At 43.8% G+C, this 25,841-nt stretch overlaps 1 protein-coding gene across 1 annotated transcript in view; it reads right to left on the reverse strand.

Annotated features, from left to right (window-relative positions):
• Positions 1 to 25,841, reverse strand: part of DIS3L2 (DIS3 like 3'-5' exoribonuclease 2) — a 180,832-nt gene that overhangs the window by 52,906 nt on the left and 102,085 nt on the right. The window contains exons 12-14 of the mRNA XM_085069257.1: positions 18,947 to 19,059; positions 12,396 to 12,503; positions 7,972 to 8,205 (exon numbers count right to left, since the gene is read on the reverse strand). Coding sequence (XP_084925383.1) covers positions 7,972 to 8,205; positions 12,396 to 12,503; positions 18,947 to 19,059 — 455 coding nt within the window. The remainder of the gene's footprint in view (positions 1 to 7,971; positions 8,206 to 12,395; positions 12,504 to 18,946; positions 19,060 to 25,841) is intronic.

The following is a 25,841-nucleotide window of genomic DNA, read 5'->3' on the forward strand; positions in this document are numbered from 1 at the left end:
ACAAAAACGCAAGTTTTCCTGGGTTTTATCTGTCTTGCTATCAGAGACACTGAAGAACCAGTTTGTTTCTGCTTCATTAAGAACCAGTTTTTCCATCCTGAACCTTTTTCAATATAGCCAGCAGAAGCCACTACTCTCCCTACCAACCTCAAAAATACCAGTGAGCAGCTTGCTCAGCTGGATCAAGCACTGAATCCTCTGTTCACCTGAGCTATCAGCGTCACATTTGGGACAAATTCCACCACACTAAGCCAACACCTGCTACAGATGCCCACTCGTTCCCCTAGACATGCTATTTGGCACTGTATGAGGTCCTCATGAGCAGGTGACACCAGCTAATCCGGGGAACCAAGAGATGTGCACTTCATGTGTGAATGTGGAGTGCTTGCAAACGCCTTCAACCTTGCTTGCAGGTCAGCATGTGATGACTGCCAGCTCACCACCCTTCTACAATGGCTGATCACTAACTAGATTCAATCAACAGAAAAAGACAAGCAAATTTGGAAGGTCTAATGATGTACTGCTCACTGCAACTCTGTCCCAGGCAAGCAAGAGAGACTTCCATGGGACAGCAGCCCACTGGCTTGGTCCTGGCAAACACAGGCAAAGACCAAGTACTGAAGAGACTGGGCAGAAAGGCTACTTGTGAAACACACTGCTGCTTCTGCACTGCAGAGATGTGCTGGCCACAGTTCAGCCCTTCCTGCTTCTCTGCTCTGAATTGTGAGATCTATCTGCTGGGGAGCCAGAATAAAAAACTCTATTCTTAACTGGGCCAGCAATACACAGCAGAAACACACAAAACCCCACCAGTTCTTACTCAACAGCTGTCAGTAATAAATGTGAGATGAAAAGAATGGTCAGCGTTGGCCCAGGGCAGTGGATTTGGCCTGGGAATCAGAAATAGTCCTGCCAGCTCTGCCATCAACACACTGTGAGCTCAGGCAACTCACCTCTTCAAACCATTCCCATCATGTGGAAGGATGGAGCTGGCCTCCCCTCTGACACTTGCTCTGAGCCTAGCAGGTGAAAGAACAACTGACACTTCTGCTGTGTCAAACAGCATCTCAAAATTAAAGCAATAAGACTTGTTTTTTACAGAGAAATTTCTCAGCCTGCACATCCGTGGTAGATTTAATAAAACTCAAGGGTTACGCTGTGTTTGTTTAGAAGAAAACCACTCGAACATCACTGGAGGACTTGAATATCTGAGCTAGGAATACTTACTCCAGGAAGAATAAAGTCATAACCCACTCTTGCATTACTGATGGTAAATTAATGCCAGAGCACCACGGTGTGGGGAGCTCCTTCCTGGCTGTGTTTGCCCAGACATCTGGCTGCAGTGGCTCCCAGCACAATGCTCCACAGCCGAGCCCTGTGCTCCAGTGTCCGATTCTCCCTTCCTGATGGAGCCAGCTCGACCACTTCACCACCTGCTCCTGCTGGGACACAGCTGCTCAGCTCTAAAAGAACGATTGGGGAACGGCAGGACATGTGTGAAGACATCAATCCTACTCACACCCCTGGGAAGACTTCATTAAAATCCCAGGGCAAAAGACTAGATTCAGAGAGCTTTCCACTCAAAATCCTAATTTAATCAAAATATTTTAAAACCTCCTGGCAATGCAAACATCTCCATGCAAGCAGAGAGATGCTCAGCTAACAAACATCCCTTCCATCCCACAACACCTCCATCCCATGTGGATCCTTGGTGTGTGTGCAAACTTCCTGACCTGAGCCTTAGCTGCTCCTGACCACAATAGTGACATCCCATATTTTCCTGCCAAGCACCATGTTCCTCTGTGGTATCGCAGGAAAGACATGCTGAAAATCCTCCCTACTTTGCTGACACACCTTTGCACACATATTTTGGGTACTCCTGAAGGGAAGAGCAGCATTCCCCAGTAGTAAGCTGAGGCCTCAGATGCTCGTTTTGATGTATTAACCGGGGCTATGCAAAAGACATCAAATCCCCAAAGGAAATTAATCTCCAAGTACATCCAACATTCCCCCAGCTGCCTTATGTATCACACAGTATAAGCAACTGTCCATAATGATCGTATAGCACCTGCTGTCCCCATTCTGGATTTCAGTGATGTCTCTTTAACCAGACATCAAAGAGATGGAGCAGACAATGGTGGAATTGTGATAGGAAGTGAATAGTGAAAGCTCCTTGTCAGTCTGAGCTTCCATTTATCTCACAGCCCTGTACATACAGCCCACCCTGCCTCTGCTGTCATGTTCATGCACTGTTGCTGTAACAGCCTCTTTAGGGAGGCATCATAGCAGTTTTCAGGCTTTTATAGATGGGTCTTTTGGATTTCCTCTAGGGCCAAAGCCAAGTGCCCAGCCAGGTACACACCTCAACCTACCCTGGCGGAACCAAATCTGAGACAAATTTGATACCAGTGTAAAATGCCACGCAATGAGCACCACAACTTTCTTTTTAAGACTGGCCAAGAGATGCAGCCCTGCCCCAGTCAGGGCATGGAGCAAAGCCATTTACTCCTCCCTTGAAAGGTCCATGCACTCAGGGTGCAGAGGTAGCACATACAGCAGCCATGGACAGAAAACCTAAGCATCACTCCTGAGAGTACTCAAGCCAGGACAACCTTTCTGTCCCAACAGCACTTTCAGACACACATTCAGATATTGCTATGAAACACCTCAGGCTGAGGTCTGTGCAATATTATAGCCCTTTGCTGTCCCATCTAAACAGTTCTTCCAACCCTAAGTCTTCCATTCATTTACTAATTAACTGTATTTTGCACACAATGACTGTTTAACTAGGGTAGAAATATTTATTACTCTCACATAGCAAGAATAAAAGACCTAAATGCTTACTATGCAGATATCAGGTAGGAAATATGACAAAACAATTTCCCATAATTATTTCCAGCAGTTGCTCATATTGGAAAATTTTAATAATGAGAGTAATTAATTTGTGGTTCTTCAGACTTACAGTTAAACAGTATTAGCAAGGACAACTGTCTAAAAATACATGTTTCTGTCCTATCCCATTAGCCACAACCAAATATGAAATTTCCCAACATGTAGTGTCACATTGTGCACGTGCAGTGTTCTTCCTCCTCCTTGTTTTCTATGTGTGAGTGGCTTGAGTCAACTTCTCAAAGCTGTTTGCATCAGGTAGGCAGACTTGGTTCTGATGGCTTCAAAAACTATACAGAGCTGGTTACTGCATCCCATATGTCATGTACCTGGATAGTTTGGAGCTGGCATTCTGCACATATCCTGGTGTTTGGGATCTTTGTGCTTGTTTCCCTAAGTTTTCTGAAGCTCTCTTGAATGCTCTCTTGCTTTAGGAGAACCACCAGTCTTAAATAAACAAAGCTGTTCTCAAAGATCACTGATTTCCTTATCCGCAGCAGCCATGGGACAAGACCATAGGTCTCCAATGTGCTACAGACCTACAACAATACAATTTTTACTACCTTGAAGTTATTCAAAACAATACAGACCCACAGGGAACAGCAACCCTTGCTCAGATGACACAACAATGGCATGATACACAGGCTGGGAGCAAGAAGAAGTAAGACCATTTCACTACCAATTCAACCCTTAAATTTGTGTAACATTCTCAGCTGTCATTTTTGTCATTTTTTTGCCTTCCCTTTTCACACACACCTGCAAAGCTGAATGTCTGTTTTGCAGAAAACAAAGAGAGAAGCTATTCTAGCAAACAATTCACTGCCATTAACTGGTACAATGCAAAGGCACTTTGGGTTGTTCTCACAAAGAACTTTGGTCACTGCCGGTGTTTTGAGCACCCAGGTGTAAGTGTGCTGGCAAAGGTAGAATCACCGACACAACAAAAGGCACTGCTCAGCTCACAGACAGTTGTCATAGAGACAGATCAGCATCCTGGGGTATTCTCATTTTAAATAGGGACAGAAATCCTTTTTAACCTGTCTTCCCGTAGGCATCTGTCCTCGTGATTCATTTCTAAACTGCTGAGGCCAAAAAGAGAACCATTTATCAGCACGTCTCCTCTAGGCAGGCTGGAGCTAAGGAGCTTTTCTGCAAACTTGATGTTTTTTGTTGAAAGCAAGTTTCTATCTGATTCTCTGGCTAGTGTTTCTAAAAGCTGTGGGTTGGGGAAGTGATCCAGCTTCAAAGTAACCTGGCCAGGAAAAAAAAATGGAAAGCTGTAGGTTGTGCTCACTTTGCTTTTTAAACCAGGTCAGATCTCTGCTCCAGTTTATAGAGTGGGTACACCAGGAGCTGAGAGGACAGCACAGGGGTGGCATTTCATGGTCCTGTACAGGAAAGAGGTGTTGGGGGGAAGACAATATTGTAAATACCTCAACATTTTTTCTTAAAGTCACATATAAGACTTCTTGCCTTTACACCTGAGAGCTGCAGCTTTGAATGAGAAGGAAAAGAAATACATTAATCTCTGTCTGTGGGGACAAAGTTTCATAAGCTCCTTAGCTGTTGAAGGTGAAAAGTCTTTAAACCTTTAAAAGTCAGCTCAGCTGCTTTTTGGAACTAGGAAGCTGGCAGGCAGCACAGGAAACCATATTCTAGGGGAAATGCCCCAGAAGGGACCTATGGAGACAGCTGGATCCCCAGGGAATGACAGATGTGTGACTCTGGTTGCAAACACAGTCTCAGACCCAAAGTCCAATGCAGCAGGATTCCCTGCAATTCCAGCAGGATTCCCAGACCTCTGCAGAGGCATGAAAGGAAGTGGGGAGTGGGGGGAAAGAGTGGGTCACAGGTATGTAGGTTGTCAAGGCCAAGATTCAACTGAAGCAGGAATTAAAAATTACACAGCCCCAATAGACACACTTGTACTGACACTGAACCCACACAGCCTAAGCTTTCCAGACCATGTGCTATCTCTGTAATGTTTCAAGGTCTTCTGTGTGACCTAGATATGCAATTCCTAAGTTATTAAAATATATATATATATATATGTATGTATATTCTTCATCCGTTGAGCTGTGCATATTCCTGCTTCTAAAACTGCGGCTAAAAGATAAAACTATGGGCAAACAGATGCCACTCTCATATTAGGCCATGAAAATTCAGCAGTGACATTCAAACAGGAAACATTCTCCTCACTACAGCAGGGCCAGCCTGACACTGCTGCATCCTCCTGGAGTCATCCTGTGTCAGGTCCAAGGAGCTCCCTGGCCAACCAGTATTGTTTATAACTGCTGTAATAAAAAGATGCCCATGAATGGCTTAATCTGAGAGATGTTCTTAGTTTTGGAGAATAGATCCTACAATATATGGATACTATGGGCGAGATCAGTATCATTCCAAAGAGAAAAGTGAAGCAGACAGGGAGAGCACCACCCGAAGGCCACCACAGCCAGTGGCAGACAATGGGAGATTCTTGCCTGCAGGATTTTCTTAATACCAACAGAAAGCATAGGAATACTTCATATTGAAAAATGGCAGGGTGGAAGTAAGCAAAAAAAGTCGTCACTGTTCAATCAGGAGTTATCCCATGGTAGAACTCTCAAACATAACACAATGTATAGGAAAAGGGCTCACATCCCTTGGAAAAAAAAGCACAGGAGTCATCCATGCCCAGCCACCCCCTCCCTAAAGACTGTGAGATGATCATTTCCTTCACTCACATATTTATTTGGAATCCGATAATTCATTGCCCCAAGCTTCCTGCTGGAGTTTCTCTTCCATTGTTCAGGATTTACATTACTCAACAGGAAATCAGTGAGAGGTCCAGTGATTAGAAAGGTGTGTTTCCCATTTGGACCCACCCTTGCTTGATCATTTGGGGCTGGAAGTGTGACATTGCACACAACTCTGCCCTTGGGAACTCAGGGAATTGGGGAAGCAAAAGTAGAGGGATTCACCCCCTTCTATTAAAAGACACAGATTGCTTTGTCCAGCCATATGCCACTGGCCATGTCCACAAAGCCATCCCCCACACACTGGTCATACTCAGGCCTTTCAGAAACCACTTTCTCCATGGGCTGGAGAGGGTGTAGTTCATCAAAATAAAGCTATCAGGGCAGTACTTGAGTAAGTGTGGTGAAAGTGTCCCTTGATCTAAAATATGTTTCCTCCTCAAAGACCATTACCTTGACATTCTAGCCAGGGGAGAGAGATTCTGGACAGTGTAAAGTGCCACTTGTGAGATATAACTCAGTTTATCATGATGGTTGGGAAGTAGGCTGAGCAGGAATCAACTATCTCTGGTGCCCTCAGCTGTGGCTTTTAATCCCAACCTCACAAATGATGCTCCAATATGTTCTCTTTAATGGCTCCTCTGTAGGACCACAGAGCAAAACAAAACACAGCTAATCTTTTATGGGCTATCACTGGAACAGGATGCTTCCCTGGCCAAATCCTCCCATTCAAAATGTCACAGCTCGTTTAAAACATATTTCCCCTGAGGTTAGCTTGATAACAGGTAACTCAACTCAGGGGCACACAGCAAGCACTCAGCACTACAATTTAACAGTGACTTGTGGAAGGCAACTGATGACCTTTCTGGGCCACAGCTCCCAGTCACCATGGACACTTTTTCCAATCCAGATACTTCCACGGCTTCCCAGTCAGCTGATCCCATGCAAAAACTGGGATTTTTATGTTTCTCTAGCATCCAGGGTGTGCTTGGGAACAAAGGCCCACCTTATTAGCCATTGTGTGCTAATCCTCAAAGTGGGAAGGAAGTCTCTGTTCCAAAAGAGGTTTAAGAAAACTTCAAAGTGCAAGTTTGATTTCCAAAATTATTTTAATATAATTTTAAAATTACTTTAGGGGGACCTTAAGCAAATGTCCTTGCTCCAGGCTCACTTATGTGTGCTGAACAAGTCCTCCAAGACCTCCTAAAACAGATGTAGGCAAGACAGCCTCAGACTCCACACTGCCTACAGCAGAACGTTTATCCTTAAATAAAAACTCCTCTGCTGAAACTCAAGATGCAGATTTATTGTTCTGTCCATCTTAGACATGGGGGAAAGCAGACTGGCTCCTCTCCACAGCAGCTTCACCAGAGTAAGCCACGTGCTCTGTCAGGGAAGGTCACAGATTATAGACACTTCTTGCTCCTGTTGCTCTGCAATGATTTCTCTAAAATTAGACTTCCCTGCAACTGGGGACAACACTGCAATGCTGAGTAAAATGGAAGGGTTATGACTTATGTCTTACATACAATAGTACTGTTTACACCACTCCATACATAGCTTCTTTCTCAGAAATACCCTTATGTTGACACACACTCATTTTGCAGAATGAAACAATAGAGCTTCCTTATGCTAAGAGATTATTTTATCTCCTGCTCAGGAAGACCATGGGGTTCCAAAAATTACTGCAACCTCCTATCCACAAAAACTATCAGAAGCCACCTCAGAGCAGCTGAACATCATATGCAAAAGTATTTTTTGCTATGATAGCCTAAAATATCTGGATCTCCTTGTAAAATAGAAATTACACATACCACTACTGATACAAGATTATTTAAATCACCCCAGACAGAAAACCTCCTCACCAGCATTTTTTCCTCTGAAACACACCCAACACTTGCAAGTATTAGTTTAGATAACATTTAGCCATTTTCCCAGCATAGAGAACTGTGGAAAGCTGTGGAAAACAAGAATATTGTAAGCACAGAAAGAAATGTGGAGGATGAGCCTTTCCCAGTGAAATGTGCACTAATATCTGAACTGCATGATAATGAACGACACTCTCATGATTTGTTTCACTGTATAAATTACTCACCCAGTCCAACAGGGCTTTAGGATTTTGAAAAATGTTGGAAAATGGATCACTCCTTAAGAATTTTTTTCTTTTCATCCTACTTAGTGCTTTTGGTACATAATTTCATGCTGCTCTTAAGAAGACATTGGCACTCAAACCTGCCTTTTTATTCCAGCCTTGATTTTACCCATTAGTGTTTCAAGACTGGCCAGGAAATTCTTAGGTAGTTCAAGGTGAAATTGCTGTGGTGAAGCCTGAAGGGGCTGGACTCACCTGGTCTAAGTGCAGGGCACCCTCGGTGAAGCGCTGCTTGCGCAGGTGCTGTGCCACTCGATGCAGGTTCAGCACAGCCTCCTGGATCTCAGCTATCGAGTGCTGAGGTGAGACAGGGGGGAGCTCTTCAGGTGACAGCACCTTCCCAGGGCTGTCAATCATGCTCTGTGCATGGTCGTAGCTGAGCTTCACGCAGGAGCAGATGACCGTCCGCCCAAACCACTCATCAAGGATCTGCAAAATTGTAAAGTGCAAATTGATCTGAGGACTCATTCTGCCAGTGCTTGGGAAGTTGTACAAACACTGGGAGGAATGACACCAGACTTCACCACTACCTGTTATCTTCAAGTGCAGATTGTGTCCTACTGAGACCTTCAAGCCTTTTGCCCATACAGAGTCTCTAGCATCTAGTAACGTGTACATGCATGTAATACACAGGGGATTGCTTGGATCTCCCTCCTCTACCTGACTGCCCTCCTTCATAGAGCTCAAAGAACTACAGCCCATTTGGGAGTTGAAATCACTTTATTGATTTCAGGGTACCACATGCAGGAGTGACAACAGGCAGATACACACATGCCAGACAGAATCTCCTCCCTAAAACATGGCAGAATGACTTAAAGTGTGGCCACCAGGGCACAAGGGGCTGGACTTAAAATACTCTGTTTTCAGGAGTACTGCAGGAACCCCAATGTCTGACTAGCACTTGTGAAAGTGCCTGAGTAGGACTTTGGTGGGTCTGGAGAAGAGATGGACAGTCACTGACTCCTTCCTTCTCTGATCATGTCTATGGTCCTAGGTCCAAACTCAAGCCAGGAACCTTTTTGGGCTTCCAAACTACTTCGGACTTGAGAGGAAAATATTCCATAAATTGCTTATAAAATTATTTTATTTTAAACCTGAATTCACTCCCATTTTAAAGTCCCTAACAGAATACCAGTGTAGAAGTAGCAATTCAGAATTATTTCCTAAAGCAACGAGGAAAATCTATTTTCAGCTGAGATATATAAGAGAATGCAACAGCTCATCAAGTCAGTGACAGAGAGCTGAGGGACATGGGCAGAAGGCTCTTCACAAAAGACAAGAGCATTGGCATGAGGGCTCTGGAGACAGACAGAGTTTGTGATAAACCATTCAGAGCACAAGTGCTCTGAGAGAATGATTGGACAATTGTAATTCTGCCTTAGCTTCAAGTGCCACCTTACCCCTTCATCAGCCCAACAGGACAAGGTAAATTCTGCAAGTGACAGTGTCCAGGGAGAAGAGCAAGCTCTCTATGACAGCCTCATCAAGGACACTGCTTCAGAGACAAACCTTCTTCTTAATAGGAAGGGACTGATCCCCAAAATACCTTTGCTGCCTCCCTCCCTAATGCACCACAGAATATATTGCTATATAACTCAGCAGCTCAGAGCTCTGAAAGTCACAGGGCATTTAAGCTCATTTCTAATTCGAAAGTGCTTTAATAGCAGAGATGCAGCACATACCATCTTGTAATGTAAAGTGCTCTGACCATTAGCTCATGGTTATTCTGTGTGTGTCTCTTCCTCTGTGCTGAGGAGAAAGAAAGGAAGAGAAAGCCACAAAGCTGGACAGTGCTGGCAGCACCTGCTCTGTGCTCTGCTGCATCCATTCAATGTGGTTCAGCTTCTCATGGTGATGGGGGATGCACGTCTGGCAGGTCAGTAGCCCCTGCTTTGGAAACCCCCCCAGAGGAATGGGAAAGCTCCCACAGGCTGGTCCATGCACCATAGCTGAGGGATGGGCATGGCACCGTGTAGGAGCATTACATTTGGGGCTTGTGAGCTGGGACTTGGAGATTACAGTGAGTAGCACACAGGAGCAGTCTGCAAGGTCTCCTCCATCACAGCAAACCTGGTGCACCCAGAGTACACCCAGAGTACCAGCATCTAAAGGATTTCTAAAGCATTTCTAAAGTTATGATAAGGATTCCGCAGTTCTGGCTGCTTTTGAGAAAAACCCACAAGCAAAGAATGTGATGGCAGTCAGTGTGGCTCAGCTGAAATCCTCCCAACAGCACAATCTCTGGGGTTACAGCTCTCTTTGAGGGTGTGACAAAGCTGTGCAGGAGGCTGAGGTCTTTCTCCACACCCAGCAGTGTCTGTATCCCGAACTGGCTGATAACAACAGTTTTGAGCCTGGAAGACAGAGTGTTTGTATAGGTTGTTTCAGACTGAAGTAAGTTTTCATCCTCACTGGAAGGAAGAAGGAACTGGCAGGGCTGTGCTCCAAACATCAACAGGCAATAGCTTAAAAAGAAGAGCTGCATCATTTGTTTTCAAACATCTTTCTGTTGACTGTATCAGAACAAGAACGTTCTACGTTGCTCTATAAACACCCAGCTCTGCTTCAGAAGAACAGCACAGATGAAATAATACACTTCACACTTCTGTCCTTGGAAAGTCATTTCAGATACACCATGTCCCACTATCTCATTGGAGCTATGTGGAGTGCTGCTCAGGCAGCATTTTGTTACAGTCAATGTAAATTAGAAGAGGAGAACTTCAGAACCCGAGAGCAACAGAAACAAGAATGTGTCTATCTCCCAGCTGGGCTAAACCTGGCATTATTTTTCTAAAAGAAACAAGGTTTAAAAACCCCAACAGCTTATCAATAGTCACATTCAAGTGTGGAATCTGCATGGCTTTTCCCTGGGAGATGCATTAGTTCTAGACCTATTTGCTTGGGAAGAGGAACAGTTGGAGCTCAGAGCACCTCTCCCCTCTGCTTTGCAGAGCCCAAGGTTACAGTACTGCCTTGCACTTGGGGTGCAGTGAAGTGCTCTTTGGTCTCTGAGTAACATCCTGTCCTCACTGTCAGTGCTCTCACGGCTCTCCACCAACAGCTGAGGTTCAAGGGTTGTGTTGGGGCCTTTGACTCACCTCCCTTTCACCCAGCAGAGCATGGGGGAGCATGTGATCCTTTTTACACTGAGATATGGGTATAGTAACACCTAGAAATACCAGCTTTTGGAAGAATGCCCTTCTGGGCAAAAGCCCTACAACCCCTTTTTCTCTTGGAAAGAGTAAATTCTTCCCCAGCCTTCACCTGACATTCATATCAAGACTGTAACTCTGAAAGGCCTTGTAGGAGAAACCAGTTTGCTGAGATGGCCACAGGCAGTCTGCTCTCCCAGGGGCAGCATGGCCATGACCTAGACCACTCCAGAGATCTGCCTGTGGAATGCCACAGTTCCTCTGTTTTCTCACTGGTCAGACAGGGTTGGACTGAGCACTGTTTGAAACACAGCGGATATATTGCATGGGACAAGACATGACAAGATGTAATTAAAGGCTTATTTTAATTAAGACTTGAGTATTAGCTGCTCAACGACAACTCAGAGCCAATAAAAGGTTCACCAAATAGCTACTCTTAGAAAGCCTCATGAGTAATCATGCTGCTGCTACAGGAAGGGGAGTGCTTTTCACAGCAGACAAACACAACCCAACTCAGTGCAAGAGCAGGGACTCACTGCAGAAATACAAAATCAGGACTGCAACTGTATTTTACTACTGCACAAAGATAGATAGATCCAGCATCCTTTAGAGCAGCTGGGATAATAACATGGAAGTAAAGTGAATCTCTGTGGAAAAATTACCAAACTGGCACAAGAAATACTGTCTACAGAAAGAGTTGTATATGAGCACAACAGTGGTTAAAAAAAAATCTGAGTACAAAAAGTGTATTTTGTATAGACCAGAGAGTACTCTGGTGCTGCCAGTCTTTACCCCTTCTTGATTACTGAGGGGACCCTGTGATCACCAGAGATAAGATTTTAGGGTTACAAAAGTGTGGGAGAGGAGTAGGAGAGAAATGAAAACCTGGGCAGCGCAGGCAGGCAGATGAAGGCAGCTCACTGCATCAACAGCCAGCCTCCACAACTGCTCCCAGGAAATAACACATGCAGAGCATGGAGCCATGCCTTTGCTGAAGGGCTATCATGCTTTATTTGGATTGATGTAATTTGCAACTCTGAAGAGGAATTAAATAGTCTGTTTACCAGAGAGTCCACAGAGGGACACTGCCGCATCCGCCGCAATGCACAACTGCCTGGGAGCACGAGGGACACATCTCGTCCCACCCAAGGCATTAGCTCTAAATTGCAGCTGGAGGTAAGACATTAAATGGTTGGGTGACCTGGCAAGGGGGCAGGACATTCTCAATTTCTGAGATTCATACAAATATTCCTCTTTTCCCAACTGTGTTGAGAGATTATTCCGGTTGGAAATTCCACAGTATATCATCAGCAAGACAAGACAAAGGACAATCCTACATCCTCCAGTACTGTTCACTTTTGCTATCCACCTGGGTATTAAAGGATGGCATTTTTACCACTACAAGGGTAGGAGCTGGCCTCCAAGGGAGGACTGATTAGCAGGATGACTGCCTGCTGCCTGAGGTACCTTGCCTTCCGGAGTCAACTTCCAAATCACAGAGAACGTCAGTCTGTCTCGCATGGGATTGAGACTGCAGAGCTCCTCACAGAGCAGCCTGGGAAGCATTGGGATCACCTGGAAGAGAAGAGAGCCTTGGTGAGACATAAGCTTTTAGTGTGGCCAAGATTCCCTGACCAGTTGGTAAAGGGCAGATCAACAATGCACAAAAGGAGAAAATGTATTAAGCTGTGAGGATCACGTTTGCTGTGGCAGGAGTGGCTACATCACAGCTCTGGGATGCATCACCCATGCCAGAGCTGTTATCACATGGCAGACAGCATGCTGGCATGGAATGAGGAAGCAAACCAAATCTTCTTTGATGATTTCTTCAAATGAGAGGATTTCATGGCTAAGGCCACCAACACTCACATCAGCCCTATCCCTCAGTGAAACCAGAGGCAGTTGTCAGTCTCCAACCTGAGAATCATTCCCAGTGCTCCTCTCTGAAGAATGCAGTAAGCATCCTAGAGCAATCTTTATCCCTGGTTATGCAAACACTTACTCTGCAACTTTTAAGGTCACCAAGTTTGCTCTGTTTTCCGCTTCTTTCCCACTGCCGCTTTGGCACTGGGAACAATGAGGAAGGCTGGGCACATCAGGAAACTTAATGTTGAAGAAACATGGTCCTGGCAGTCAAGAGCTGAAGAGCTTGGATTTGGGAACTGTGTTTCTTGCTTTGCCACTGAATACCATGTAACCAAGAAGTAAATGCAAGTCTGCCACTCTGCAAAGCACAAATTAAATTTCTCCCATGCATCACAGGAGCCATGCTTGGCTTCAATAAAGACTGAACCATGCTTTACAGCACAAATAGGAATGTGTAGATGCAGGTGAGACAAACAAAAGTGCCTGTTTTAGGACTACTGACCATGATTTTTGCAAATGGAGAACTATTACTTTATTATACTCAAAATTTGAACAAAATGTCAGCCATCATAAATTTCTGGCAGGATTTTTTAACCCACATCCTAATTCCTTACAACTAATCAATATTTCTGCTGCTGAACATTGAATTACCAAACCACAAATTACTCACCTGACTACACCAACAAAGCTAAAGCTTTTGAGCATATTCATGCTAGAGCAAACCTGAGTAGCTCCAAGTGTTTCCACCATCCCTGAGTTATTTCCTAAGTGAAGTCTGCAGTAAAGATAATCTTTAGCAGCTGTTTAATGAAGCAAAACTCATTATTTGAGTTTCACTTCTGACTTCCATTCTCATTATTTACCTTTGTGAAGAAGCAATAACTGCCCTCAAAGAACCACCACGTTATTCCTCTTGTTTATTTTGAGTGGCAACATGGGATGGTGCATTCCAGAAAAACACAGAGAGGAATGCTCTACTTGTTTGCCATAAAGTAATTTAGCTATTTAATTTAGTTTCCGTTTTGACTGCTCTGTGTGCCAGCCTGTAAATATAGGACCAGAAGGAAGCCGACTGGCATACAAATCCCAGCTTTTCCAAACTCTGACACCTATTCAGTGACTTCAGAGATAACTTTTTCTACCTGGAAGTAGTAGAAAAACTGTTCTTCAAAACAGTACGAAAAAACAGTCTCAGGTGCCCATTTAGTCCTCAAATGCACACATTTTACACTTACCTTTTGCTTTGAAGGAAAGACTCTCAAAATATTTAATCACATTTGTGGTTTGGCACCAGACAATGGCTATAAATCCCTTCTAACTGCAGTGCACGCTAGTGCCAAAAGGTTAACTGTATGGTCTGGGGCTGTCAGGGAGTCACACCATGAATCAGCAGCCCTGGTTTGCCTGGAAGGTCACAGGGGCACAGCTTATGATAAGCTGTTTCCCGCAACACGAAGGCAACAGCTCTGTTATTCCAGTTGTGAACAGAATGTTAACAATACTGCTACATTCATAACTCACTGACCCAGTACGTGAGCTTGGCCATGCTGTCTGGAAGGATCTGCACCACGAGGGTATAAATTTAGTGTAAGTGATGCCAACCCATACCAGAAAGGAGAGAAAATAGCTTTATAGACTCTCGGAAATCCCTGCCTGCCTAAGATCACCCATGACCACCGTGAGACCCCAAAGTTCAGGTCACAGTGAACAAAGTGCCAGTAATTTAATAAAAGCTCCCATGCCCTTTCGCACCCAAATTAAAAGCTGCTTTTCTCTCTCTCTCCAACTCTGATTGATCATCTGATAATGGTCTGTACTTACTGAATATTTCTGTGCCTTAGCACACCCTCTTTCCCTTCATGTCTCCTGCAGCAATACCAGTTTGCTAGAAAAATGCCTACATGGAACACGAAAGCCCATGCTTGTTTTAAGTGTACTTGAGCAGGATTAATATCCAATTCAAGAGGCTATAATTCAATGGAAGGGTTTTCAATGATGTGAAACACAAGCAAAGCTTTAACTCAGATCATAATTACAGCACTAAGCACTCAACAAGCAATTAGCTGTAACAAATCTACTGTTAGGGAAGCATCAGCCTGTGTTACCTTTGTTTTACAGGAGAGAAACTTCAGGCAAAGTAACTTAACCTAAGCCATGGAGGAAGTCTCACGGGAGAATAAGAATGCAATCAACCTTTTCCTGGGCTCAGAAAACACATACGTAACATAATGTGACCTTGCACTGAAGGTATTTCAATTTATTCTTCCTTACTGAATTAAAAGAAACCTGTTTCCAACACCACAACAGTCTTAGCTGACTGCCTCCTTGTGCTTTAACATCATGATTCCTCTTCACTCTCTATATGGAGAATAAAACAACTGTCACAAGGCACAGAAGTTTAAGTTATAAATACACATTTCCTTTTTCCTTAACACGTTCTGGTCACAGCCTGAAAGGATTCCTAGTAATTGCAAGCCCAGCATTTAACATACAAAGATGTCACAATTGTGTCACACTCAGAGAGCAAGATGTTCCAGGAGTGATCCCAGGCGCTGCCCAGAGGAACTTTGGCAACAGGATTATCTCCATCTCTTTCTGACAGAGACACGGGATGAAAGGAGATTTCCCTAAGCACGTCTTTAATGTCCTGATTTGCAAAATATCAGAGTTGTGTAGAATTGCCTCAAATAACTCAGAGGTTGCCCAGCACCTTTTATATGCTTTGCCCTTCCAGTGACTGTCTGCCAACAGCCAGCAGTGTCTGCCAGCTGTCCTGCAGAGTGCCAGGGCACACAGGAATCCAGCGAGCTGAAATGCTGCCGAGGGATAGCACCTCCAGTGGGAAGTGGTTTCCTTGGCAAATTGCTACGGATGTGCCTATGTTGGGGATCACATCATTCAGCTTGATTTTACTGCACATGGAAATAAAGTCACCTGAGCTTATAATACAGGGATCACAAACCTGGAATAAGGGGTTTATAAATGTAGCTGAATCTAGAAATGTAGTTGGAGAGGCCCAGCAGGGCTAGGCAAAAAAATTTTACAATGTAAAAAGGAGCTACACCCCGCAGGAAATCCTTTCTAATGAATGGGTCATAGAAACCAGGGCTTGGGTGGTGAGAGCTTGTCTGGTTTTCATCCCCCTCTATCAGTCAGGCTAATAAAAGACATCATCTCTCTCCACAAGCCTAGCAGTGCCCATGAGATACTGGAAAGGGCACTTCTTTGAGTGAAAGGCTGATATCCACAATGCTGGCAGCTGTGGGTCTGCATTTCATATCAAACCACAGACAGAGGATTTCTCTCTCCCTATTTCCAAGTCCTAAATGCAAAATCTTCAGTACTATGCTCAAGACTCAGTTGTCCAGCACTGCCCAACAGCCTGCTCTGAGCTATTGATTCTCCCTACAGGCATCCACACATCCCAGAAAGCCAAAGCAATGGCACTACTGGCAAACCAAAGTGAGAGAGGGCACTGCTGGGGCAGGGGGCATCACTGTCATCCTGGCATTATAAAACAGATGGATCTGTGACCATGGTTGGTCACACTGCTGAGCAGCTGGCTCCTCTGCACGGGAAGATCTAAACCCCTGCTTGTCAGAGCCCTTGGGTTTGTTTTGTTTTGCCTCTTCAACTAATAAAGTGCTTCTAGAAACCAAATGCAAGTTTCCAGTCTCAGATTCATTCCTAGGGAGCTGGGAAGTAGGAGGGAGTACATGCATGCTGGGATGATAAAAATTCTTGTTCCCTATAAAATCAGAAACATCTGCTGCAGCCAGGACCGACTCACTGGCCAGGTTCAAAGCAGGTTGGCCAGAGTGGCTTGCATCAATGGACTTGCTGTAGCAGCTTTTCAAGGAACAGAAGGGGAAAACTGATCAGTCAACCAAAGAGAAAAGAGAAAAAACCCTGGTCAAGCATAACCTCTTATCTTCACAAAGTTACATGAACAGTTTTGCTCCCTTTAAACAATTTCATTCTGCTGGCATCCTGCTTTGGTTTCCCCTTAATTCTTGGTTCAGGTTGACTCACAAAGTGATTCTTCTCCCAGTCAATCCAATGGGGAGGGATTGTATTAACCAAGAGTTTCCACTAGAGTTGGTAGGAGGATGCTGAAGTCCAACAATGGAGTGGGCTCAGCAAATCTCTCGCTTATACACTACAAGACACTCAAAGGAAATAGGCAATTTGTTATGAGCCAAGATTTCTGCTCGGGAGTTGTATCAACACTTCCATGAATTCAGATTTTGAGCAACTCTTTGTTACTCAGCCTAAGATTATCAAAATATCAACACCCTGACAACCTGCTGGTGTCAAAAGTGAATGTCTTGAAGTCCTTGGACTCAACATGAAGACAGGCTTACAGTTCCGATCTTTGATCTCCAGTGTAAAATAGGACCAGTAAAATATTATAGGGATTTATGGCTGAACTCTCACTTGAGCTGCTTCACACCTAAAATAACACTGTAAGATGTGCCAAAAAGGAGGAAACTGTTTAGGTTTTCTTGCTTCTTAAAACCTGATACATTCTTATTTCAAAAACTTTTGACTTTTATTAAATAGACCACTAGCAATTACACAATAACTCCCCTTCTGGTTCAGGAAAATTAAATATGTGGCTTTATTTAACTTCTTTGGGAGGATTAGCGTGTTGCTAACCTCTTGCAGAATCACAGCTGTCTTAGGAAACAGTTTCATCAAAGGAAAGCATATTTTCTACAAGAGTCATGCTACCATCTTGCTTCAGTCAGCCAGGCTGCTTTCCTTTGCCCATCCCCTTGCTCCTTTTCACCTATTGCAATTAAAATATTGAAAATTTCAGCATCTAACCTAGTTTGTTGTTTTAAAATGTATTTTTTGCAGGGCAGAAGTGTGGGTAAAACACCAATCCTGGCTGCTGGACCAAGGTAGTTGAAGAAGAATTGAAGATTAGGGGCAGCAGGTAACTTATGTTGGCATCACACAGGACTGACTGGCAGTGCCGGGGGCAAAAGAAACAAAAGAAACACTTAGAAACAAAATCCAATCAACTTTTGCATTCAACTAGATTTTCATGAAAAATGTCTCTTTTCTTTAAAAAATCTTCCTTCTCCCTTGAATGAAAGAATCACATGCCCTCAAACCACAGTATTTTGACTTGGAAATACTGATACAACATCCTCCTGGAGCACAGCTTTGCAGCCCCTTTGGCCAGCCCATGTCCCCCATCATCAAGCCATCCATCAGAGGGGGAAGCAGGGCAATGCAGAAGCCAAGGCTTTATCACTGGAGAGACTGTAGGATTGGGAAGACTGGTGCCAGAACTGCTGTTTCCATGAGATACACATTGCTTCCCATTCCAGGAGAACAGCAAGGGACAGGTAACTGGAGTCTCCCAGCACACAGCAGCTGTGTGCTGTTGGTGTCACTACACCAACCTAGCAGGGACACTTAGGCATCGCTGTCACTGCTCTTCTACAGGGAGCTGAAATCCACCAGACTCCCTGACACCTCCTAAGGCTGTGCCTTGCAGATTCTACCCAAAAAAAGCTACAAAACAGCTACTAAAGGTTAACAGTCGATATCAAACCATTAATTTGATTTCACTAGTGTAACATATATCATTTTATCATCCAGAAAGTGTGGAGAGGACACAGGAAGCTACATTACAAGAACCAGCACCATTACAACAATCTCCCTGGATAACAACCCTGAAAATATCCAGGAGGGAAAGGGATGGGAAGAATCACTCCTAATCCTAAGTAGTAAGCAGGATATGTTTATTTATTATAGAAAAGATGTCCTATCTCAAAGGCAAAGACAAAACCCTCCATACCTGCCAATCTGAAGCCCCCAAGAGCAAAGTAGAGGAGCCAGTTGGGGTGTGTCAGGCTCACCTCAGGTCAGCACTGAGCTGGTGAGCCCTGGCCCATGTGTGGCACTCCCTGACCACAGACACAGGGTCATGAGCTGCTGCTGCACCCCCTGCTCTCTCAATAAGCCCCAAGGCAGTGAGCAGCTATGTCAGCTTCTGCGTTTGCAGCGATTTACTCATTTTTGCAGGTGACATGCAATAATAGCCAGATTTTGATTGCGAGCATCTGAAAATGAACCTTGAAAATGAGTTTATGGTAAATGGAAGACAGAGTCATCAAAGGAAAAGCTGTCCTTACCTTCTGCACCAGATAGACACTGGTGGCCCTTTCACTCGCTACTTTATCCAGTGCAGTTTCTTCCAGTACAAAGTAGCTCACGTCCGCGATGTGAACTCCCACTTCCAAGTTCCCTGCAATTGCACAAGGAAGTCAGTAGGCTGCGAGCAGAAATGAACTGCTGACATATTTAATCCTGACTCCTCTCCCTCTCCCCCAATTCTACCACGACCCTTTTGCCTTATGCCAAAATCTCACAAAACTGATACTTCTTTCCACTTCTGCCACCTGGGATGAAAACTGTGGTCTCCCAGGACACTCCCAAATTCACAACCACTACAACATACGAGTGAACACACATAGAAGCGAATCCTCAAGCACAGTCGTGGAAATGTGAAAACCCTTCAGAATCATGTGGATAAGTCTTTCCAATTAGAAGCTTGTAATAGTGAGCCCAGTCCTCATCCCTTTGCTGTCAGACAACAGCGTGAAAGAAAGATGGGACCCCACCTTACAAGTACACAGGCAATGCAGGATTCCATTTCCCCGTTATGGAGCAGTAAGTCACACATGTTTTTGGGTTCTCTGAGCTGTACTTGCTTCTCCTTCACCCTGGTTGAGCTCAAATTGCTGCTGGGGACGTGGGAAGTCTTCAATGACTTTGCATCAATCTATGCAGAAATGCAGCTTTCCACTATAAGAATATTTCCACCGTTATCCTGCTTTTCCTCCACATTCGCCTTTTTATCCAGTTTTAAAGCATCTTAAGTCAAAAGTCAGGCTAGAGAGGAGCCCTACTGAGGTTTATCATGAGGTTTTGGCAGTAATTCGGATTTGGAAGTAGTGATCATCCTCATCTTTGGAAGTAATTAGTACCTTGGTCCAAGAAATTCTGGTTTGCTAATCCTCAAAGCAGCCTATTGACCTTTGTTTTCTCTGGAAGGACTAGGCTGGATTTGAGGTGCTTATTTGTAGAATAGTTCTAAGTGCAGTGAGTTCCTAATTATAACACTTGGTTCTTTAGAGGAATTCACTAACCTCTGGGTATCTATAAATATTTTTTCTTTCCTTAATTTTTTTAAAGAGACAAAGTAATAAGATCCCACACTGGTGACAATCCTGTTTATTTATACACCTTGCAAAGAACATTATCAAAGCCCTTCTCTCGAGTGTCACGTTTTTGAAGGATAAATGGTAAGTAGCTGTTATTAAGCAGCACATGTGCCTGTGTGCCCTTCTGATGGATACCAGCACAGGATTTCAGCAGAGTGGGAATGGAAACAGATGAAGAGGAAGTGTGAGGAGGTTCAAGTTCATATTAGGGAGAGCCACCCAGCCCACTGTGCCCCACCTGGGTACTCAGGGAAATGAGCACCAGCACACCCTGCACATCTGCCTGACTTCATAATGATTTTAACTTTATTAAGCCATGTTTGCACAGCACTGTGAGTACGTAAAATGTAATCTTGCTTCTTGAGCAGCTTTTATGCACTCAACAGAGCACAGATGGAAAGGCAGCAGAAACGCACATGGAAGGTGGGAGGGCTGGGGTTTAGATGTGCCCACATAACCTCCAGCCACTGGAAGGTCCTGCAGAGATTAAATATGATGGCAGCAGGGAGAGAGGGCAATAATCCCATTGCACACCAAGGGACAAATCCCACCACTCGTCAGGAAGCTGGGAGCAAAGGCTGCAGATTAAATGGTTCACCTCAGAAAGCTGCCTACAGCTGTGTTGTGATATTATCACATGCCTTGAAAGCTGCTCTACATGGATTAGGCATCCAAGCCTGAAACTACTTAGACAGTAAGTCTTAGACCAACAGTTCAACCAACAGGTTTAATATTACACACACTCGAAGCCAACACACTCAGAAGGTAAAAAAATACTGAATACTTTGAAGTCAATATTGTAATGTATTGACCCTTCAGGCAAATATTGACTAAAGGAAAAGGAGAGGGGGGTCATTACATCATGCCTTTAATCGCACTTTAATTCAATATGTGCACTGTTACATACATGAACTTTTTGTCCTCGATAGAAAATCGACAAACCAAGAAAGATCTCATTGCATGAGATAATAAAACATGGAGTCAGCCAACGAAAACACGCTGAGCAGAGTTAAATTTCATTCAGGTTTCCCACCAGAGCTTCTAAAAGCCGGGGTCAGCGTGAGCCCCTTGCTTTTGAACTTTTAATGGAAATTCTATCTAAATATTTTCTTACATACATTGACATAATGCAAACTGGCAGCTCTTGGATTTGTCTTGCTCATGTATGAATCACCCTATCTCCCTCACCCCCAAAATATTCAGACCAAGAGAACTTGAAGATACAGCACAGTGATCAACCAATCTGATTTCTCTCAAATCATTGCTTTTGAATGCGCTAGACAAAATGCCAGCCTAAGCCTGCACAGAAATACCTGCCTGCTGCTCTCTTCTGGTTTATTTGCTAATTAAAGTGAAAGAGCATTCAAGATAGAGAAATACTATTCACTAGAATTCTCTTCCAGGTCCACAAACTGTTTTTCTAGTCTCATTAATTTTTATGACAAAGTCACAAAAGGAACACTTCACATTGTAAGTCTCACGTTATTTCCCGAGGAAAAAAAATAATAAGTGGCCTGAAAGGAAAAGAGAATTTGACCAGCAGTCACAGAGTGAAAAAGTCTTCTCAAAGAGATCAGAGGACAGGGGTAAAAGGTGGACATCACACAGACCATACACCATAGGCTACTACACATGGTCTACTTGACCTCCATTTTGATGAAAAAATCTTTTCCAGCAAAGAGAGGCTTCAGACCTTGCCATGTAGCCCTCCATTGTGATAGACTTTTTACACCCGAAATTTCTTACAGAAACAAGCACTCTACAAACTACAGATTTGTTTCATTCCCAATTCTCTTACAGGGAAGTTAAAGCTACACAACAACCCCTTAAGCGAGGGATACACTACCAGCTTAAGGTTAGGGTTTTTAAAGAGGAATTTACATTAAAATGTTCAGGAGATTAGATCAGACACTTCATATGATGCTACTGAGCAGGAGCAAGAACTGCAGGGAGCATCTATTGCAATGAAAAATGCTGAAGGCACTTGGATGGCTTCTTTCACTCAGGATCTCTGGGACTCTTTCATTTAAAATCATTTCATCTGAAAGTGGGTGCAAAACTGTCACGCCATTCAAACTCTACTGCTGCAAAGCTGCTCTTGGGGGATGTTTTAGCAACAGGGACTGCAGTTTAGAATCGAGCAAGGCGTGTTTTATTAACCAGCTGAACCCTATTAGCTCCTCACTGCAACTACAGGGATGTGGTGACAGAGATGAATGGGAGACAGGAGCATTGTCTGAAAATACACCACTGCATTGCAAAACCCAGTAATGAGGCCCTTTGCAATGAGGAGCTCTCCTGAGCTCTGCAAGTAGAAATAGGGAAAGGGCTGGGCACTCAGCCATCCAAGCTCTCCTTGGGCCAATGCTCTGGGCCAGTGGGACAGGATTTGTTGCCACCTTACTGCAAACAACACAGTTGTGATGCCACATGCAGAGAGGACAATTTCCCTTTTTATTTCCCATCATGTGGCAGCGAGAATGGCAGAACAAACAGACCTGTTTCTCGTCAGCTTTCTGGATCCCCTCTCAGAGCTCACCAAGTGACAGAACCATGAGAGGCAGGTCTCCCCCAGCACGATGGGCACATAGTTGTTTTGGAGAAGGTTTGGCTCCTCGAGCTGAGGACCTGGCTTGTTTGAACCCATGCCAAAACCTTGTGTTGACATGATGCTAAAATCAAAGGAGAGCGTTGGCACCTTGCAGAAGAACAAAGAACGAGCTGTTCCTTTTTTTTTCCCTATTTTTTCACTGATGATCTCATTTTCTATGACAAAACGGCTCAGAGAAGTTCTTTATTGAAAAAATTATAAACAAAAAAGGATTGGTAAGAAGGAGCTGGAAGACAAGGAAAAGGCATTTTCACACTGTAAATGCTTCATAAGAACTGACAACCCAGGAGGTCACATCAAGCATTTGCCCTGGAATTAGAAAGCAGAGTTGAATGCATTTGAACACTATGTGAGAGAACACACTGAAGACAAATCCCTCTTCCCTGTCTTCAGCAACCCTACTCAGTAATAGCACGAATCTAGAGACACAGACCAAGAAAGTTCACTTCATACCCCAGCATATGTGAAGTTCGGGGCAAAATGCAGCTCTTCGAGGTAAGACATGGTAAAACATCAGAAGGTAATTCTCCACCATGCAGACACACTCCCCTATATTTCCACCTCACCTTCAAGAATCATCATTCTCAGGAGGGAAGTCAAACACGAGCAAATGTGTTAATAAGGTTTTTGTATTAACCCGTTTCCCACACTGTCTTCACCCTTCAGTGAGATACAGAAGAGTCAAAAGCAGATTGCAAAGTGTTTGCTCTGTCCAGAAAACAGCCAATTACCCATGTGCTGCCAGAAGTGCAAGGTAGTCCCAGGCTGTTCCCTGGTTAGACCAAACTCTTGCAGCAAGTAATTACAGCTTTCCCATTCCACTGCCTTGGGGGTATCATGCTGCTGCTCTTACCTGCTAAACAATATTTAGCACCTTGCAAAAGTATGAAAAACTTGCATAAAGTGAGAGAAATGAAGCCTTTAACCCACATGCACGTTTTGTTGCTACAGAAAGGGCAGCCAGGGGGTCTGCAGATCATAAAGGGGTGGACATAAAACTAATGTAAGTTGCACTGAAGCAGAAATTGGCACAAAGACCTGGGGGAGCTGCTGCAACCAGGTACCATCACAGACCTTTAACACACATCTTTAAATGAAGGACCTGACCCAAGTATTTCTGCCTCTTTTTGGCATGTGTATGTACATCTACAGCTCAAGGGTTACAGAAATTACCATCTTGGAATAGAGAGAGAAGAGAGAGAGAAAAGAGAATGACTGATTAGGAGAAAAGAGCAAGTGGGAAAGCAAAGAGTGCACCAGAGGAGAAGCATTTAATAAAAAATAAAAGTGGAACCACGGAAAGAGCAAGTTATTTGTCTGCTCTGGAGCCTAAAGGCAAAGATGGGTGGCTTTAATTGTCAGCTGAGGTTACTTTTCCACCACAGAAAGCCAAGCTGCTGTTCGAAAAATCAGACAGTGTGCTTTACTTATTTTAAAATAACAAGGAAAATGCCTTAATTTTACTTGTGTGCCCTAGGGCCATTTTGCTTTTTGAAGATTCAGTGCAACTGAGCATAAATCCATTAACTTGTTTACCAAGAAACCAAATTTTTAAACTATCACATGATGGCCCTTTAGCCAACTGAAATGCAACTAATCGCACCCTTTTTCTTAAGCAAGCAATAGCTTTTTCCTTCTCTAAAGGTCTCTTCCTTGACATAACTTCACAAGAAGAAGACTCTGGCAAAAGGATCAGAACATGTATCTCAAGAGCAGGACAAGTCCCCAGGGCACAGAGCAGCAACTTTTCCACCCAAACATTTCCATCCATTTAGTAAATCTCGCAACAACTTCAAAAAGGAAAAACTGTCTGAGCAAACAGCAAGCACCTCTAAAGGGTAACAACCCAAAAAATGCTATGTACTACCAAGCCTCCCTGCCACTGATTTGCACGAAAAATGTCCCACACTTCCACAGAGAGACTTTGAGACCATCAGAAACAGGCTGGCCAAGGTTTCAAGAAATTTCAACTCTTCTTTGAACTATGCTTAGTCACCTTTCTGGGGACCTGTAGCACCTGGAGAGGTGGCCACAGTCAAGCCCTCAACATTCATGTGGCAAAGAGAGGGTGTGGGCACCTGCAGTGCATCAGCATCAGACTGCAAAAGTGCTGGCTGGGTCTGGGCTTTTGCTTTCCTCCTTAAATCACAATTAAAACCTTCAACCTTCATGCTTTCCTTGAGGAGCTGGGCTGATGTAAAGATAATAAAAGCTATGACCTTTCTCATTTAACTGCTCATCTCAGGAGCTGGACCAAATCCTCAACATTAGCAGAACCAAGATTGGCCCCAGTTACTCCAAACTGAGCAACAGCATGAGATCACAGGAGAAGGGAGAAAAATAAAAATAAAAACATCATTACATGTTAACTCTTGCCACACTGGAAGCCTTGGCACTTCCTCATCTTCCAGAAGTATCTGAGAAACCACGGACAGGAATGGTGACATTGCGAAGTGATGCTTTTAGCGGTTCTAAGAGAATTAGGAAATATTCAGACTTTTACAGAAAAATAAAGGAGAATAGGGTTTTTGTTACTTTCTTGTTTTCTTCTTTAAGTTAAAAGGTCAGTGTTGGACATCAATGTGTTTAAAATCCAGAATAACATGACTTTTAAAGCACTGTTTTACTCTGGTCAGCTACCCTGACCTTTGGCCATTTTGTCTTTTGCATCAACTGAGTGTTACAGAGTCAACTACAATTTTACAAACCAGTTTGGGATTGGCTCTAGGTGAGGTCCAAAACAAAACTCAGCTGTTCATTAATTGCAGTGAAGGACAAGTGAAGATGAAAACCAGAAATATTTTCTAGAGCTTTCCATGAGCCATCAGCAATTCTTAAAATAGTTTCAGAATTATGAGGAGACTATATCTATTACTAAATTAAATTCTGGAAGCAGGTCTTTCATGTAAATTGCATAAAATTTTTGTCTCCAGCAGCTAATAAATTCAGCAATGTCCTAAAACCACTTAATAGAATTTAAAAACCACTTTTATACCTCAAAACAAAGCCAGGACACCTTCATAAGACAGCACTTCATGAGCTCTGCATTATAGAACCCTGAGTTTTACACACAAATTAGCACAAGTCCCTGCAGGAAAGGTGAACCCCCACATCTGAAGCGGATGCTCAGAGGTGGCTCTTGCTCAGCACAAGGCATTCTCAGGCTCTCAGGAGAGCAGGAAGGTCAGTCCT

This window comes from Lichenostomus cassidix, chromosome 9 (genome assembly GCF_008360975.1).
Source record: "Lichenostomus cassidix isolate B80296 chromosome 9, HeHo_3.0, whole genome shotgun sequence".
In the NCBI taxonomy this organism is placed as follows: Eukaryota; Metazoa; Chordata; class Aves; order Passeriformes; family Meliphagidae; genus Lichenostomus; species Lichenostomus cassidix.